Source organism: Panicum hallii, chromosome 1, assembly GCF_002211085.1.
Source record: "Panicum hallii strain FIL2 chromosome 1, PHallii_v3.1, whole genome shotgun sequence".
Taxonomy (NCBI): Eukaryota; Viridiplantae; Streptophyta; class Magnoliopsida; order Poales; family Poaceae; genus Panicum; species Panicum hallii.
Genome location: NC_038042.1, coordinates 56,279,608 through 56,298,062, shown reverse-complemented (window position 1 = coordinate 56,298,062; position 18,455 = coordinate 56,279,608). Strand labels below are relative to the sequence as shown.

At 49.4% G+C, this 18,455-nt stretch overlaps 3 protein-coding genes across 3 annotated transcripts; 2 read left to right on the top strand and 1 right to left on the bottom strand.

Annotated features, from left to right (window-relative positions):
- The first annotated feature begins 1,778 nt into the window (after nt 1-1,778).
- LOC112872635 (chaperone protein DnaJ-like) lies at nt 1,779-4,285 on the top strand. Its single transcript, XM_025935702.1, has 5 exons — nt 1,779-2,070; nt 2,284-2,361; nt 2,578-2,653; nt 3,653-3,726; nt 3,806-4,285. Exons 1-5 carry the CDS (start codon nt 1,978-1,980, stop codon nt 3,875-3,877), a joined length of 393 nt encoding a protein of 130 aa, XP_025791487.1. The 5' UTR covers nt 1,779-1,977; the 3' UTR covers nt 3,878-4,285.
- A 230-nt stretch (nt 4,286-4,515) lies between these two features.
- LOC112872626 (protein CURVATURE THYLAKOID 1A, chloroplastic-like) lies at nt 4,516-6,639 on the bottom strand. Its single transcript, XM_025935691.1, has 5 exons — nt 6,338-6,639; nt 6,010-6,239; nt 5,092-5,196; nt 4,935-5,006; nt 4,516-4,827 (listed from the first exon to the last, which is right to left on the bottom strand). Exons 1-5 carry the CDS (start codon nt 6,456-6,458, stop codon nt 4,771-4,773), a joined length of 585 nt encoding a protein of 194 aa, XP_025791476.1. The 5' UTR covers nt 6,459-6,639; the 3' UTR covers nt 4,516-4,770.
- Nucleotides 6,640-15,769: 9,130 nt separating this feature from the next.
- Nucleotides 15,770-18,238, top strand: LOC112878850 (cyclin-D3-1-like). Its single transcript, XM_025943084.1, has 6 exons — nt 15,770-16,402; nt 16,598-16,684; nt 16,770-16,868; nt 16,962-17,163; nt 17,276-17,397; nt 17,523-18,238. The coding sequence occupies exons 1-6, from the start codon at nt 16,076-16,078 to the stop codon at nt 17,754-17,756; spliced, it is 1,071 nt and encodes a 356-aa protein (XP_025798869.1). The 5' UTR covers nt 15,770-16,075; the 3' UTR covers nt 17,757-18,238.
- The last annotated feature ends 217 nt before the right edge of the window (nt 18,239-18,455 follow it).

Here is an 18,455-nt window from a genome sequence, read left to right as displayed (position 1 = left end):
TGCACATCCACGTTATAGGATTCGCGTTTGTGCTTATGCCTTTGGTCACGGAATATTGCAATTCGGTTATCATTTCATTCGGGGATCAATCAAAAACGCCTACTAGCGGTTAGCACGTCCCTGTCTTCATGAGCATTTTTACTGTGACGATAAAGGCCACAAGGTTGTCCACAGTTCCATCTTCCATCTTGGTCGTGCCTTCCAAGTTTCACTAAACGCTTTCTTTTTTTTCTTCCTTTCGGAAAAGGACCGGACGCTCCCGTTTGAGTGAGCCACGGAGCGAGCTGAGCTTTTTCCTCCGGCGGAAAAGGGCGCGCGGTTTGGTCGGATTAGACGAGAAGCCGGCGGGGTACTCCGGTGGGTGGGGGTGCTGGCGCCCGCATGTGCGGGCGACATGCGCATCGTCTCTCACGTACTCGGCGCTCACATGAAACGCACTCGCGAGCGCGACCTGCACCCAGCCACCCACGGAAAGGTTGCGCCCGGGTCGAGCTCCTCTCGCTCCGGCTCCAGGGGTACTGGAAATCGTCAAGTGTACGGATCACACGTCCGATGTCTTAAAATGATGGGACGCTCTAACATATACTGCAATAGTTAAGTATTGATGTTGCAATTATTATTTTTGCATATCTCATAGTAAATGTTACACGAAATATAGTGTTCATGTTGTGGCGGAAATTTTTCATTCTCGAATTGGATGTCAGAGTTATTAGTATACATATTCTTTTTGATGCTATAAATGTTGATTTCTAATATTGCAACTGTTATTTTTCAATATTGCGACGGATCGTCTAATAAAAAATTTCAGATCCAACATCCGAATACTTAGAAGTGCCATTTTTTTAGCCAGAAGTGCAGAGGTTTTGGTGCTTTGGCAGTTTGACTTGCTGACCAGTAGCGTGCGGTGTTTTTCCCTTGACCGACCTCGTTCACTGCGCAGTGTGAACCTGCACGTGCATGTGAGGCATTTTCCTCGCAAGATCTGCTTCCTTCAGCACTACGGAATGTCAGGCTGGGGACAGACGGGGAAGCGCGGCCTGTGTTTGGATTCTTCCTTGGTCGATGCCGCAAGTGGAACCGTGGTCGTCTGCACTGTTTGTCTGTTTTGTTTAGTACAGCAGTAGCAAGTGGGGGATGCAAAAGCAGAGCTCGCCCAGGTAACACGGCAGGTTCCGTGGACGGGGCCCCTTCGATGATCCGAATGCGGAGCAGCGCTTGCAAAGCTGTAGGATTCCTGGAACCGGTGGAGCGTCTCCTGGAACCAATTTGGCAGAGCGTATCATCCCAGTGGGCCTGGCTAGTTAGCGTGCCTACTTTTAGATTAGTGGGAAAGCCGGTGTTCAACATCACGAGTCCTTTTGCCGTGGTACTTTTAGTTAGTAGTACTAGTATAATATTTTAGTGAAATGCACGGTGGTGCGCGGAGAGCGTAGCGCTAACACAGCTTTAATTCGAACTTGGATGCTCCGACCACGATCGTGTATTGTCATGACTGCAACTTCCGAATCATGACGTGCAAACATGCATTGTTTTTCTGTCGACTCCGCTACAAAACTGGAGACTAGCCCAGTCCCACTGATTTTCGGAACCTGTGGCCAGTCGGATAATGGGCCGTAGCTCAGCTGCGTTTGAGTCCATGAAGCTCAAAACCTATCTAGTACAGAAGGCCGGACGGTGCTGCCAGGCCGAGGAGTGGTTGCTGGGCTCGGCCTAACAGAAACATCTGGCGAGGCCGCGTCGGTCGTGTCAAGTTTTGCTCCAGTCCCTCTGAAAAAAAGGAAAATAGTTGAGAAAAAAAAATCTAGAACCTTCTGCCGTCCAGCCCACAGAATCCACCAACCTGCGTGCCCCGGCACCCCACGGCGCCACTGCCATCTCCGGGAAGGAACCCCTGGGAAAGGAATCGGCGCTGCGGCAGCAGAAATCCCGCGGCGGCGGAGTGAGGGAGCCAATCCCACGGCGAGGGGAGGGTAGGAGATGTGGTGGGAATGGGAGGGCGGCGGCGAGGAGGCGGCGCGGGAAGAGACACCCGTCGACTTCGACTTCATCTCCCTGCTCGCCAAGCCCAAGGTGAGGCGCAAGGTTACCCCGCTCCTGTTCTTCCTCCGATTCCGCCGCCGGGTTCTGGGTTGTGGCGGTAGGGCAAATTGGGACCTTCGGAATTTAGAGGCCAGATCGTGTTGAATTTGAGTTCCCTTTGGCAGTTTGCCCCTTTCGCGTGCTTCGCATTTCTACGAAGCTTATTGGCTCGTGCTAATAAGCGGAATTGGGTGGTGCCTGCAGGATTACTACAAGATATTGGAAGTTGATTACGATGCGTCGGAGGAGACAATCAGGTCCAGCTATATCCGGCTTGCGCTGGTTCGTATCCATCCCAATACCAATGAAGTCTTGTAATTTAATCCTATAGTTCAGTTTTCTTGAGCAAAGTGGTTGCTTCAAGTGGCATATTCCCTGCAAAAGTTTAATTGATGATACTCTGTGTTTGCTAAACTAATTGACATCCTTTGCATTGCTCTCTCATAGTTGATGACATGGTGTTAATATATATCCTTTCCATTTCCATTTTGTCTGCAGAAATGGCACCCTGATAAGAAGCAGGGTGAAGAAAATGCAACCTCCAGATTTCAGGAGATTAACGAAGCGTACCAAGGTCAGCTTGATTGGTTGCTCACTTGCTCAGCGTCGAATCTTCTCCACATGAGAACAGTAGCATACATAAATTGTATCATGTACTTTTTGCATAATTCATGCTTAATGCCCCCTAAATGATGGCGTCTAAGCTGCATCTTTTGCTGTACTTCTGCTTGTCTATTGTGTTTGTTTCTATAACCATAAATGCTGTTAAGAAGAAGGTGTCATACCAAGTTAGATATCAGGGTATACAAACATACCTACTTATCGTGGTTATGGTTCCCCAGCCATACCCGCCACAGATTATGCTAAATTTCTTACAAATTTTGCAGAACTTTTAGGAGCTTTAGGGGGAGTGTTACCACCGTTCCACAAGACTATGAGTGTGTATACACCCTAAAACTTAGTAAAGCCATAATATTTGTTAAGAAGTAGCAAAATATTCACTTATTCAGATGTTAAGGAGTAGCTAATCAGGTTGGCATACATTCATAACATTTGTCTGTGTTCCTCGGCTACAGCCTACAGATCAATTACTGTCCCTGTCATAGATGCTACCTAACTGCTCCAAGACTAAGAATATGCCCTTGTACAAGAGAATGATGGAATGGCTGCCACAATTCTAAAAAATGCCCTACTACTTTTAGTGGCTTGTAGGAATATCTTGCTGCGTTCTCTACACTCTTCTGTGTTCGTTTAGGAGAAACTTTTTGTTGCTTCTTGCAAACTATTATTTGATAATATATTTGAAGGCCATAAAACTGTGTTAGATTTGAGGCAAATGCCATGCTTGAGCAGTTGAGCCACATCTGTTGAACATTTTGAACTTTTAGGCTGTATCCATCACCAGTCTAGCTCTAGAGAAAGCTAACTGTGATGATAAGACTATCTCTTTTTTCTAAACAAATATTCTCTCACTGTGCCCTTTACTTTCCATTCAAGAAAGAGAGACAAATCCTCGGCTTTTATGACACATCTTGTGTTATTGTTTCTGATGCCCCAACATTTCTTTTAACAGTTCTGAGTAATCCTGCAAAAAGGCAACAGTACGACAAGAAAGGCATTCTATATGTTCAAGATCAGAATGTAGCGGTGAGCAACTATTTTTTTTCTGTAGTTATCTTGTTTCCCGGTTGTTCTCACACATTATGTTGTTTGCCAACAATTTCAGGACTACCTGAACCGGCACAAGGGTTTAATACTCACCTGCAATGGCCTTGGCATAAGGTACTCGGTATGGTGAGCATGTTCAGAGATGCCACGGTCTGCATCCACCTGCAATCTTGGTTGGTGTCTAATTGTAAGATACCGTCTAGTAAAAAAGGATATGGTATGGCAGTACCATTTTTGGGGAGCTAAAGATGGAAAGCTTGAGTTCCTCTTACAACAAAGTTGATTTTATTTGTTGATCAGCTGTTGTTTGATTGCAAGAGGCAGATATGTTCCTGTAATCCTGTTGCTCCCTGTATGTAAGACACTGTTCCTAACCTATGCAATGTGAGCGTCTGTTCCTGAAGAATCGAGAATGTCTTCGCCTTGGCATTTTCTGTTGACGAAGTGGGGTGGTAAAACGCATGCTCTTTCCCAGAAAAACTTGTAATTCCTTGGTTACTGTCTTACCGCAGTATGTATCCATACCCACGTTATTGCAGTATTCACATTTCCTTTATTTTCAAAGGGTATACTGCGTTCTGTACATGATCCGATGTACAAAGCAATAATCTCTTGGTACAGTATAAAGATGATTGCAGAAGGAAACGAATATATAAAATAGCATCTGCTGTTACAAAAAGCTCCTCATCTTCGAGCTCAGCATTTGGATTTGGCATTTTTTTTTTCTATGGAACTGGAATTGATGATTACTGGACAGGAGCACAAAAGGACTTTAAAACTTGCATGAGTGATTTTTTTAGACTTTACTCACAGTATACACATGGGATCAAGTAAAAACAACAAAGACTTAACAAGCACACAGCTAAGCTTCAGAAGTCTGACCAATGCCCCAAGAGGAGAAACATAACTTTAGATACACGACCTTCTTTACCCTTTCAGTAATATTTGAAAAGGAAAGTAAAAACCTAATGATAAGCTGGTTGTAAAGCCTAAATGTGTGCCCAAAGATCATTCATTGACAGCTCAAATAATCCTCTGTTTGAGATCTTCGATCTTCCCAAACAAGCTGTCTCTGCTTTCCTGCATATCGAAAATTTGAAAAAGGAAATCCGATCTTCAGGTTACTGAGCACACAACAGGGTACAGTCAAGGCTGGTTTTGTAGGGTGATTGAGAGCTCAAATGTACCTTGTAAATGAGATACCGTGTAGTGAACCATATTGTGTAGCCAGTTCCTACTAGTTCCAGAACTTTTGGAAGCTGTGATGAATAAGCCAAGGAGGTTAATGCATTTTTGCTCTTAGAATGAAGTAGAGATTTCATTATCGATGCTGTAACTACGTACCAGGGGAACTGAATCAATTGCAGAAACAACGGAAGATAGAACCCATAAAGCGACAAAGGCACCAGCTCCAGTGAGGATTAAAGTGGGAGTTACTTCAATGTTCAACTGAAAAATAGATAGCAATGAAGAACTCATCCAAGCTACAAAAGGCATCCAAGAACACCAAAAATGCATATATTGACACCAAGTTTATATCTGGAAAGTCAATTATCCTGATGTATGACAACTGATGCTGAATCAAGAGATTAAGATAATGCATATAGTAGCTTTTCTGTTCAGAGAATAATCAATGAAATACGTACAAACTGGTACGTGATGACATGAAAAAGCTGGGTCAATTCAGAGCAACAAGACTTGAGTTATTTGTCTGGTTGGGCACCTGATAAAGATAAAAGTTTGTAATTTCATAACATGTTGAGCATTTGGTGCTCTAGGAGTCAGCAGATGTTAAACTAGAGCCTAATCCCTCGGGTCAATGATTCACATGTTTTACAGGTAACATGGCGATAGAGCTCAACATTGGACAAATAATAGGGGGAAATGCATTTAGTGGGGTCAATTAGAATAGTACTTATGCATGATATATTGTCCTAGTTGATTCTTCTCGTTTTGCAGACTGTCTTAGAGCAATGTATTGAATGCAGCAAGGACAACTGTTGCTATTTTGCAGTTTTCACAACTGTTACCTATACCATTGGAGTATCAGTCCTCCTTTCACCTCACATGAACTCCATTTCAGTTTGGTTTAGTTCCCACATAAGAGTCAACAAATGGAGCGTTCAGAGGTGCCAAGCTGGTACCCGTAAAGCGGTGGTCAGTTCTAATGCTTGTGAATGAGATTTCCCTCCATGTTATTTTAACAAGCATTGCATGAACATTAGCGATTACTAGTAGACATCAACGGAATGGCAAAGATACCTTGCTCAGTATGTCATCCAGGTTGACATCATCTGGGGACGGCGACGCCTCCGACGACACCAGCTCTGCAACAGGCGCCTCTGCGGAGCCACTGGACGCGGCGCCAACCTCCTCAACCTTCTCGTCGGCAGGCGAATCGGGCTTGTCCGTGACGACGACGGTGGACGAGGCGGAGGCGGGCTCTTCGGACGGCACCGGGTCAGGCACAGCCGCACTGGCGCAGCGCCAGCCTGAAGCGAAAACATTAGCAAACACAGCGCTGTGGGGAAGCGAATACGAGCGACTGGTGCAGAACGCGCGCGCGAGAGAGGGTGGGGATAGCTGAGACCTGGAGCTTGGAGGCGCCGGCGGAGCTGGACGGCGGTGACGGGGCACGCGCCGCTGCGGAGGGGCGCGAAGGGTGCGGTGGTGGCGCGGGCGGAAGCGGCGGTGGAGACGCAGAGCTCCATGCTCTCTCCTCTGTTTCGGGGGTTTTCTTTTTCCTCTCCTCTCCTCACTTTCTGTGGAGGCCGACCTGGTTGGGTTTTGAGGTTTCTGTGAGCCGCGAGGAGGATGAGAGGTCGGTGGTGATGCTGCTGGGTTTCTCCCTGGCGCCGTACCGGGTTTCTCCTCCTACTGGTGTTGGTGCATGCCGCCTGCTCCTCAGCTCCTGCTCGCCCGCTCGGCGACATGCGATGGCTCCCCCCTGGCTGGGCCTGCGGCTGCGCTGCGCTTTGCTTTCTGGGTCCGAATCTTCGTGTCCGCTTTGGTTGGAGGCAGGGAGGACAGGTGGTGCTTTCGCTTTTGCTCATCTCTTGTTCCAGGGCCCTCATGTCCTGTGTGGCCTGCATTTTTGCATTTTGCGAAAGAGAAAAAAGGAAAAAGAGAAGGTGGACGACTCTCTGTCTATTTCTTCCGTCGGTGCTTGTTTCCGCTGAGCAACTGTGCGGCTCATATGCAGCACAAGGGTATGAAAGAATGAAATGATGGCCATCTGTCCAGTTCCACCCCACAAATTTATGTTCCTTTACTAGCATTTTAGCAATTCAAACATCGAAGATCGTGAACCAGTTCCTCAGGAAAAAGAAGACCGTGAACCACGCTCTCCTTTTTTTTGGCACGAGCCGTTGAGGCGACATCTTGTTGGAGCACTTCTTTGATTTCATTGGCCCAGATGACTTGGCGTATACGAGGCCCATGTATTGAGCCCAGCTTCTTCCTGAGCACTGGGCTTCTCAAAAACAAGTCAGCTCGCGGTCCACGTGAAAAAAATGGCCCGGTTGGGTGGGGTCGTCCAAATTGGTTGAATTTCGTTTGAACCCTAACCCCTCTGAAGCTCGATGGAGTTGGGGAAGGAGCACATGAGCAGAAGTCGTAAGAAAACGGAGAGGCCGAAGAAATCATGTGTCGGAGTCCGCAGAAGCACTCAAGTCCAGGATAGGATTCCCATTTATGTCTTATCCAGCCACGAGCTCGCGATCATGGCATGACCGTGCACGACTCCATTTTTCTCTCCGCAAATGGCCACCCCCGTTGGTACGTCTACATTTTCTTCGCGACGGCAGGGCACGCCTGCCTGGGCCGGCCGCGACGCTACTGGCTGTTCTCTAGCACATGGCTGCTGCGATCGGCCTGGCCCGGCGTGGGGCGGTCGAAACCTTTCTTTAATCGCGCCCCGAGGCGGACCTGCCGCCTTCACCGATCAACGGCGACGCACGTACCCGTCGTACCCGTAACCGTAGCACACCAGTCTGTGGTTGATCGAGTACATGATAATTTACAATTCACCGTGCGTGTATGCGTCGGGGGTGTCCGGTTTCACAGGGCTAATGCCCTATCACATAAAAAAATATTATTATTTAAAATATTAAATAAAATTTAATTATAAAACTAATTGCAGAATCTCTAGACTAATTCATGAGACGAATTTAATAACGTATATTAATCTATAATTAGTAGATAGTTACTGTAGCATTACTGTTGCAAAGTATAGATTAATTAGGCTCATTAAATTCATCTTGCTAATTAGCATCCATCTTTAAAAAATATTTTATAAACAGATTTTATTTAATATTTTAAAATAGCAAGATTCTCTTTTACATGATGGTGCTAAAGTTTAGCCCTTCGCATAGTGACAGATGCAGATATTCATTGGATAGGAGGCTGAGCTTCTTCCTCCTCTGTATCTTTATTTTTCTTCCTTCTTTTCCTCTTTTTTCTCTCTATTCCTTCCCATATCTCCATTGGTGCAGCAGAACTAGAGCGCTCTAGGCCCCCCGCACCCCTAGCTCCGCCCCTGCCTCCGGAACCAAAGGGGGCTAACAATGTTTTGTCGCCCTAGCGGTGTTGTGCCTCGCGGTTACCCAAACGAATCGCGGTAGCGACGGGCGCAACAGGGCCTCCGGAGACGGCTTTCTCCCTTTGATTGGATCACCAGTTCAACACGTGACATCCGCATCTCCGCAGCCGCGTAGAGCCGTGGAGACGCACCACTACGCCAGCAGCCAGTTATGTATGATGTCTCTCCCTCGCCGATCGGCGCACGTACGACGCGCCCCTGCGCACGCGTCGCGGCCGCCGGCGTCGTCGCGGCGGCGGCGGCGGAGGGCGAGTAGGCGTGTCGAGGCAAGGGCAAAAGGATGGTAGGATGGTCCGGCCTCGGAAGCGTGGCAGCGCGCGCCCGCGCCACCGCGTTCGCATGCATGGAGAGCGAGGCGTGTCCCGAGCCATCGGGGGCGGCGAGGCGGTGGCAATCAAGGCGGCGGCGGCGGTCGGCGCCATGGCCGCGCCCGCGCGCATTCAAAGCGCGCGCGACCGCTCGCGGGCGCTCGCCGTGGTTCGCGCGAACACGAGCCTCGTTTTGTCGCGGCTTGCCCGATCTCCTAGCCACCAAAAGTTACTTGACGGGGGGTCATAATCTATTCCACCCCCGTCAATTTACGCGTAAACTAAGGCTCGTTTGTTACCGACCTCCCTGAGCCATGGCATGGGAGGGCGGTTAAGCCAATGTAATATTTTCGCGCCGGGCTCAGCACCGGAGCCAGAGCCACGCACGTACGCCGCCATGGCCGCCAAGGCACGGGCACGGGGCACGGCAAGCCGTGTGGTCCTCGTCTCCAAGCGTGCAGGCAGACGTTAGGATGGTCTGACTGACTGACTCGGAACACCTGGTGAACTGCTGATCCGATCCTTCGTCTTTCGCTTTTGGCCGGGGAGGGGCGCATGGACCCTGCAGCAAGCGCAGGAACCCAGCAGAGACCCAAGGTCCCGGCCCGGCGCGCGGCCGATTCCTCCGTGGCCTCTCCTGCTCGCCACCATCTATCCGTCGGTGGGATACGCTTCTTTATATACTCCTCCTACCACCAGTCCGCCACCACCAGCAGCACCACGACGCCGAAACGATCGAGCTGGTGTGGTGGTGGCGGAGTGGAGATCTGACGCTGCAAATCTGGGGGGCCGGGGGGACACCTGCATGTTGCCGCTGTCCTCTCCCCGGCCATAGTTTACTCATCGAGAGCTTTTGGAGGCCTGGCCTGGATTTCAACCCCCTTTTGACAGGGACGGGATTTTCGATCGGTTCTTAACCTGTAAGCAAGCAAACAGCTCGCCCCCGGCGCATGATCGCAGTTACTGTGGCGGCACGTTCTGACGGGGTGGATCAGATTCGAAGCATCCGCTGCTGCTGCATGCGTCCGCTTCTCCGGATGCCGGCGATAACAAAACAAAAGGCGCGCATGTGTGCGCGGCGTGGACAGGAGAGGAGGCAGACAGATCGGTCACGGCGGCACGCGGCGCGCGGCATGTTCCATGGCCCCGAGTTCCCTGACGCTTCAGATCTGCAGGGACTGTTGCCCTGCCCGTTGCGTCCGTGGATCCGCGCAGCGGAGAACGGCGGCCAGGATGTCCCAAGTTTCTATTTTTGTTCGGGGGAAGAAGAAGATCGAGACCGACGCTCCACAAGGTTCTGCTAATAACGTATAGTACGTCTCAGATGTCGAATGTCGATCGATCTGCAGATCGCCCCCTGATGCCGTTGGCCGTTGAGTCGATCTGCCGCGTCGTGGTGTGAGCGAGTGGTAGATGCAGATCTATGAACCGGCTGTGTGAGGAAATGATAGTGCTTAGAGCGAGATCGATCGACCGATCTATCTTTACTCCCATCCCAGAAAAAAGGGGGGAAAAAAAGAAGCACGAAGAGTTATGATAAGGACCATCTCCTCTGCACGCTAGTAGCCTTTGAACTCGATCCAATGTGCCGCCCATAAATCTTGCTTTGATTCCACTCCAGGGAGTGAAAAAGCCTTTACGCGGCTCATGATCGTACGGAGCAGGTGGCCGGCCGGGCCGAGAGCGATGGCGATCCGATCGCCGATCGCCAAGCCGCCGCCCCTATACTATACTCCTACGTGCTCCGCTCTGCTCCCCAACACGCCTGGTCCGGCCGGCCGGCCGGTCGACGTGGCGCGTGCGTGCAGGCCGGGGCTCGCCGTTGGATCGGATCAGATGCTGGGGAGGCAGCGGTGAGGTGGATCGATGATTACTTCTGCTCGCGCGCGCGTGCTGCGTGTCCCTCGATCCATTATTGGATATGATAGGGAGCCCCGATCGGAACGTTCGGTGGCGGACGGGGACAACATGGGATACCCAGCGCTCGCTAGCTAGTCAACCGGATGGAAACGACGACGTCCTACTCGGTGTCATGGGTGGTGGCGGACTAGTGCGCTGCCGAGCGAGGAGCGGCGTCTAGTACCCTATTAAATCGGCGGGAATGGGCACGATCCGGACAAGTTCTAGAGGGGCTTGACGTGTCCGGATCGGTGGGATCCAAGGGAGGGAGGGAGGTCAGGAACACATGGATCCCCTCTCACGAGATCCGGGTGGGGGGAAACGCAGCACCCGGGATGAAAAACGCTGCGAGACTCCGCGCGCGATCCAGGGATCGGGATTTTCCCTGGTGATGGGTAGCGATCCGTCAGGAAAATAGACGGATCGATCACAGCGACGCCGCGATCCTCATGGGAATTGATTCGTGCCCTGGAATTCCTCTCTGCTGGGATGATCATGTGTCGGTTTGGCGCCAAGGGAATTACACCAACACCCCGCCTTGGCGCCATTTTGTCATCACCTCGAAAAAAAAAATCTAAATCTTGTGGACTGGCCGTGAAAGGTATTAGAGGATAAACTAGATCGGCAGGCCACGAAGGATCATCTTGCCATCGGAGTGGAGCCGAGCGCAGTTGCGCGGCATCTTGTTCTTTAGTACACGGAGGCTTGCAGGGACTGGTACTAGGATGTTAACAGCCAGGCCTGCGCACAGCGGGGCAGAGAGAGACGTCCACCAAACCGGGACGGGGTGAGCAATGACGGGAGTGGCCATCGGCGACGGACGATCGCAAGGGTTCCATTCCGTGCGTTCAATGATGGCCGGCTACTCTAGCCAGCGCCCCGCGGCCATGGCCGACGCTATCATGCTACAGCCTAGTGCTACGCCATGGCTTCCGCTCGCACCGCACGGCACGGCACGAACAGGACGGACGCGTGCATGCCCTCCACTTTGCAGCCGCGCGGGGGAACGTCGCGGATCGAAGAGGCCCGCGCGGCGCGAGGTCACCAACGCCAAGTTGGCATGCACGCTGCTGCCTCGAATGGGACGATGGATGGATGGATCGATCGATGATCAATCAAAGCTAGCAGCCAGCCACCCACCCATCAAACTCTTGTCAGAGCTCACATTTGCTGGCTACGGATCGAGCGGGGTGACCAGGCGAGTCCTCTCCCTAGCCACATGATCCGACGGACGACGAGCCGATCGGACGGTGCGTGATCGTCACCGACTCCTCGAGAGGAAGGCCTTTCCAGAACTGAACGGGCAGAGCTGCGACTCCCCGTGCGCGCTGTCTCGACGACGACGACGAGGGCCATCTCCTCCACTTCACGCTGGTGCTGCGTCCCCACCCGTCGTGATCGAGATCGACACGAGCCCCCGCACCGAAGCACCCGCCGGGCCGCGAGGCTTTCGTGGCCGCGGCGCTGGAAACCCGCGGGATTTTTCTCGGATCGCCCGCGACGGCTCCGTCTCCGCGGCGCGCCGTACCGATTTTTTTTTCTTGGATCGCCGCGAGGGCTCTCCGCACCGGTTTTCTACGCGCACGCCATGGGCGACACGGCCAGCACTGGCGTGGCCTGCTGCTGCTGCTACTGCCGCTGCCGATTTTATATGTTTATATGCAAGGGGATGTAAGCACTGCGCAGCTGGTCACGATCCAAGGAAACGTACGTACCAATCAGAGAAGAGATTAGCCGAGAAAACAATTGATTAGTTGTGGAGCAGGGGAGTGATGGGATGGCAAGGATGGGCTCTGAAAGATTTTTCGATGGAGAAGAAAAGGTTAAATGGGTGCCTCCCTGACCTCCTCCGCCGCGTGTACTGCGCCTTTGTTAAATGGAAAGGTAAATGGATGCCTCCCCGTTGCATCCTCTGCCGCGTCCAAGCAGTGTTAGACAGAGTGTACCCGGGACAAAAGATTGAGCAGGATCATCGAGGATCGGGGTTCCCAAGGAGAATTCGGCGTCCTAGCAAGGGCTACGTGCGAAACCATTCATGATCGTCCAGTTTTCTCCAGCGGCAATTTTGCTTCCGCTGTGCTGCCGTCATGCTCCCCTCGCAGGCAAGGCTGGCAGTGTCAATGTGTCACTCCCCAATGGCCCAGGGCTATTTACAGAATAACAAGAGGTGGGGAGGGCCGGGGGAAACGATTTTTCCTTTCTTTTTCCAACACTTTGAAAGCCACTGTTTTTGATCGACGCCAGTGCGAGAAGCTTTGTCTACCACCTGCCTTTTGCGGGCATCTGATTCCCCACTGCGATGCACCTGCTAGCACCTTTTGGGTGTCCTTTTCTGAGAAACACATATGGAAATTTTCCACGATTTATTATAAGGTTTATTGGCTAGCATTGTTTGGTTTAATCGCACTTAGGCTGTTGTGGCGCATTTGAGAGATTTTATTTGGCTTTTTGTCTGGGAGTCGGTTCACGCTAGCCTTATTTTCTAGCCTTTTTGTTTGCAACATTTTCTCGAACCTACCTAAAGGTGTTAGCAGTAAAAGGAAAAGGAATATATTGCCTAAAAGACACTTGAGAAGTTTGAGATCAGGGGGGGGGGGGGGGGGGGGAATCAATTGCTTGCATGCTCCCATGTGACGAGCCAACACCACATAAACAATGACAAAAAAAATCCCCCAGATAATGGATGGCATATACTCCTACTATGCTATCACACAATAATAAAAAATTACCTCAGAACACGATTATTTTATTTGGGGGGGGGGGGGGGCAACAGGGCCTAGCGGCACTTTGGCAGCACACATGCTTGGACGCTTGGTTAATCACAATTAGGATGTTAAGATAATTTTGGTCAAACCTACTCCAAACACTACATAAGAAAAGTATACACAGAAATATTGGTGTACATCCTAAATGGCCCTTCAGATTATTTGGGAAAACATTCGCTGCTCATATGCTCCTAGAGCCATAAAACTCTACACAGATGATGATAGAAATTACAAAAATGATGACGTCGATTACATTATCCTTGATCATTCCACAAAATCAAACTTGAACAAACAGTTCATGAGGAGAAACAAACAAAGAAAAACTCCCATATATGACGGTGTCTTTATTAGATGAACGAAATTATTGACTTTTATTTACCCTCACAAAATCAATTTGTTTGGTAACTATTGTTTGTCGTCATGGATATTTGTTTAGAATTTTTAAGGTTTTAGTACGGGAGTACGATTTTCCATTTGAGATCAAATACTATTTTTTAACGAAACCAGTGTAATGCATAAATTGAACCTTTCAAACTTACCGGCAATGCCATTTCATACGAGATAATCCTTTCCACAACTCTACACTACGTATGAACGAAAAGTCGCATTTACAGAGACAAAAATTTGCATGGTTAAACGTCAAACATGACGAGAGCCAATCAGCCAACCATACACGAACGAAAGGTGAAAAAGGAGGAGCCGTGCACAGTTCTCCACGAAGAGCAAACAGCAGAGCATATCATCCTAGCCTGGTAGTGCCCGGTCCCGGCCAGCCAAACGATGAAACGACTGAACTTCCCCCGGCTCCCCGGCAGAGCCCCTCGGAGAAAGGAACGTTCCTTTCACAACCATCTTTTCACACATCTCGGCATGAAGTTACGCCCCGCTTTGACTGCCAGAAAGCAGCGTGCACGGTGTTCTTTGCAGCACCAGCACGGGCAGGAGGCATGTGGGGAGGACGAAACTACCCTCCAGCTCGGCGTCATCGGCTCGATAACACCCGGCTTCTCGGCTCATCAGCTCGATAAAACCCGGCTGCGCCGACCATTCGGGGTCTCATCCCCCAGGCGGCCAGGCCACACGTGTCTTTTCTTAATCTTAAGGCGCGGGTCTTGTGGCCCGGTTGCACAGCTAGCTGATGCGCAATGCGGCCGGGCGACTGGAAGGGTAGTTTGGTCATTCCTACGTGACACTTTTTATATAGAAGAAGGGTAGTTTGGTCATTCCCACGTGCCACCTGGCGACTGGAAGGATGGTGCAGCCGGTTCACATGGACCGGTTTTGCAACTCCGCATCAGCCGGTCCAGAAGTCCGGTCGCCACCTCGCGGCTGGGCGAGTTTTGCCACCGAGGCGCTTTCCTACGTGTACTGGTTAATGCCATTTTTGCAAGATCGGCTCACAGTTCTTCAAAATTACATCTAGGTTTCTGCCACTTTTCTTATACTTGGATTAGTTCTTCAAAATTGTGGATCCAGGCTGGGGATTGGACGAGATGCACCACCGTAGCGGGTTTTGACGTGTACTCTGACATTGTTGCGCGGATGGGCTTACCAGTTTTTGGAATTGTGGATCCAGATTATGCAAGTTTCTTGTTTCCGTTGTGGTGCGTAGATTTGTACTGCTACCGCAGTCACTTGCAAACTTACGTGCATCCTGTAGCAGGAAAATTCTAAAAACGATTCATAATAAATAGGATTAGGCCGGAATTACCATTATCTTGTGGCTGATGTCGTTTTGAATGTTTGGTAGGTATAAGAGTGCGATGAATAGGTTCGGCAGAAATATCCACAACATATTAAGTACCGTAACATAAATTGAATAAAAGTTTTCCACACCTAGTCTTTCAAAGGGAAATAGCTAGACAGCATAACTTCAACGGAACATAATTAAAATGCACCAAAGCCAGATGTGATGGCATTCTTTCATTTATGCTGCGGAACAACATGAACTACCACCAATAAAAGTACACTTCTTAAATGTGAAAAATGTCAATCACTGAGATTGCAACAGTTAATGAAGTACTAGTCCAACATCTAATTGGATTATTAAATTGAATTTTCTTAGTGAATCCCATCACCTAATTCGTTCATTAACGGTAAAAATTGAGGACTTCACTAGAAATACCAGATTACTCTTTTCAATGCCAAAGCGCACGTGCATCGGTTTCGCTAACCTACATCAATATAGAGTTAACAGAAAATCCCGCGACACCCTTCTCGCAAAACACGACCCCAGTGTCGTGCGCGCAAAGGATCCGCGCTCCAAAAACTCTCATAGGAAAATGCCAAAACAAAACCACCCCCAAATAAGTCGCAGGCATGTTTTACGCCGAACCCCTCACTCCGCTCCGAAATCTCAGCTCCCCCTCCCTCCACCTTCACTAGGCACAGCGCCCGGCCGCCCTACATAAACCCTGCTCTCTCCCTGCTCCCTCCTCCTGTTTCCACACTACAGTATCCGGCGTCCTCCTCCCCCTCCCTCCCTCTCGCCCCTCTGTCCTCTCCACTTGAGAAGAACACAATAGAAAAAAGGCAAAAAAACATTTACCTTTTTTATATCTATCTGAATAAAATCAAGAAGAGGAAGAGGGGGAGAGGGCAGGGAGGGGAGAAGAGTAGCAATCCAGATTCAGAGAGGATAGCAATCAGCTCGCGAGGAGAGGAGAGTAAGAGCTGCGTTGGTGAATTGATTGCTCGCTGTTCCAGTCCTGCATTCCTGCGGCAGCAGTTTTTGGCAAGTAGGTGGCGTGGCAAGCATGAAGCCGGGCTATGACTGCGCCGCCTCCGTGCTGCTCTGCGCGGAGGACAACGCCGCTATTCTCGGCCTTGATGAGGACGGGGAGGAGTCCTCTTGGGCGGGCGCTACGCCGCCACGCGACACCGTCGCCGGCGGCGGCGGCGGGATCGCCGTCGAGGGATTCTTGACGGAGCTCCCCCTGCAGTCAGATGAGTACGTTGCGGCGCTCGTGGAGAGGGAGACGGGGCACATGCCCGCGGAGGGATATCCCCAGAAGCTGAAACGGCGGCATGGGGGCCTGGATTTGGCCGCCGTCCGGAGGGACGCCGTCGATTGGATTTGGAAGGTGAGTTGTGCGAATCGATGGGATCCTTTCTTTGCGCTATTAGTGAGATGCTGAGATGTGACTCGCCGGATTTGCGTAAAGGTGTCTCCTTTATAGAGTTCATCGCGGTTCTTGACTTGATTGCTGCTCATCGGTGTCTTCCTCGACGTATATTGCCTTCACTGCTCACTGAATCCGCATCTTTTTGCTGGATAGGTCACTGAGCATTACAATTTCGCACCGTTGACTGCAGTTTTATCTGTGAACTACCTCGATAGATTCATCTCCACGTATGAGTTTCCTGTAAGTCTTGCAATTTTAGTATCACTGCAAGCAATCGTACTCAAATTACATAGTGTTGATGGGAGGAAGATCCAAATCATGGCAGGAAGGCAAACCTTGGATGCCGCAGCTCTTGACAGTGGCATGCTTGTCATTGGCTATGAAAATAGAGGAGACTTTTGCGCCACTCCCCTTGGACTTGCAGGTGAGTCAGTACAATGCATCTCATAACTGGCCTGCAGATACATTGTGAAAGTTTTTGTTTCTCCAGAGAGTATTTGATGACTTTGCCTGGTAGGTTGTTGAGTCAAAGTTTGCTTTTGAGGGAAGGACCATAAAAAGGATGGAGCTTCTGGTGTTTAGCACCTTAAACTGGAGGATTCATGCTGTTACTGCTTGCTCATTTATCGAATACTTTCTTCACAAATTGAGTGATCTTGGTGCACCCTCCTTGCTTGCACGCTCGCGCTCTGCTGACCTTATCTTGAGCACTGCGAAAGGTACGATTCTAGGACTTAATCACATGTGATTTCCTGGTCTTCATTGATCGGCATATATAATTTGTCAATTTGACAGCAATCAATTCGTTAAGTTTGACAATTGGGTCTGCAGATGCTGCATTCGTGGTGTTCAGACCCTCAGAGATTGCTGCCAGTGTTGCTCTTGCTGCGATTGGTGAATGCAGAAGTTCTGTAATTGAAAGAGCTGCTACTAGTTGCAAGTATTTGGACAAGGTAATATTTCACAGCTCAATCCTCCTACTAAACCATTTGGCACTTATCTTTGGATTGTAGCCTCTGAATGCAATGCTTGCTCAAATTCTTTCCAAATTAGTCTAAACATCATTAATGTATTTTAGGAGCGAGTTTTAAGATGCCATGAAATGATTCAAGAGAAGATTACTATGGGAAGCATTATCCTAAAATCTGCTGGATCATCAATTTCCCCTGTGCCACAAAGTCCCATTGGTGTATTGGATGCTGCTGCCTGTCTGAGTCAACAAAGCGATGATGCTACTGTTGGATCTCCTGCAACATGTTACCATAGTTCTTCCACAAGCAAGAGGAGAAGGATTACTAGAAGACTACTCTGATTGCTTCAGGTGTGCTCCTCACCGCTTTAGGAGTTTTTGGTTGGTTCAATCATCTTAATTTAGTGTGGCCACTCAAGGATTATGGTATAGTCAAGTAGTTGCTGAAAGGAACAACAAAGCAGGCACACTACTTGATCCATATAGAACAAATAACAAGCTGCATGCTGTGAGCCAGTTCATGCAATTGGCATCCTCAAGGGGGATACAAAACCCTTTGGGGTCCTGGGATGCTGGTGTAGGTATAGAGGGAACAAGGAATTTGCATATGTTGTAGAGATGAGAGCTCTCTCTTACCATTTTGTACTTTTGCTCCTTCAATTTGCATTGAACTGTAGGCAAGGGTTGCCTTGGGCATTGAACTTGTGATGAGTGAGAAGAATCCAAAAAGGGATCAGCAGCGGAATAGAACAATTTGATATATTTCATCAAACTACAGATATGTTTTCTTTTGTTAATCATGAGTTATCAGTTTGTTGACAGTAGTAGGTGTTCTGTTTTGTTTCCATTGGTTGATCATGCCCACTGCACCATCGTTGATTATCTCTGATTGCTACCCTGCCTGTCCTCTCCATTCTATTTATTAATCTGGAACATATACGGACCTTCAAAAATTCATGGGTTTAAAAGATACATTAATTGGCTAGGTCACTAATTTATCTAATCGAATTGGGGAGCTTAAATAAAGGGATCTTGTTACTT

Excerpts from the sequence above, each read along its gene's own strand:
- LOC112872635 (XM_025935702.1), top strand. The coding sequence starts at position 1,978 with ATGTGGTGGGAATGGGAGGGCGGCGGCGAGGAGGCGGCGCGGGAAGAG. Across the intron at positions 2,362-2,577 it reads GCTATATCCGGCTTGCGCTG|AAATGGCACCCTGATAAGAA; the intron begins GTTCGTATCCAT and ends TTTTGTCTGCAG. Across the intron at positions 3,727-3,805 it reads TTCAAGATCAGAATGTAGCG|GACTACCTGAACCGGCACAA; the intron begins GTGAGCAACTAT and ends CAACAATTTCAG.
- LOC112872626 (XM_025935691.1), bottom strand. The coding sequence starts at position 6,458 with ATGGAGCTCTGCGTCTCCACCGCCGCTTCCGCCCGCGCCACCACCGCA. Across the intron at positions 5,197-6,009 it reads TGGATGACATACTGAGCAAG|TTGAACATTGAAGTAACTCC; the intron begins GTATCTTTGCCA and ends TCTATTTTTCAG. Across the intron at positions 4,828-4,934 it reads CACGGTATCTCATTTACAAG|GAAAGCAGAGACAGCTTGTT; the intron begins GTACATTTGAGC and ends TTCGATATGCAG.
- LOC112878850 (XM_025943084.1), top strand. The coding sequence starts at position 16,076 with ATGAAGCCGGGCTATGACTGCGCCGCCTCCGTGCTGCTCTGCGCGGAG. Across the intron at positions 16,685-16,769 it reads TCTCCACGTATGAGTTTCCT|GAAGGCAAACCTTGGATGCC; the intron begins GTAAGTCTTGCA and ends AAATCATGGCAG. Across the intron at positions 16,869-16,961 it reads CACTCCCCTTGGACTTGCAG|GTTGTTGAGTCAAAGTTTGC; the intron begins GTGAGTCAGTAC and ends TTTGCCTGGTAG.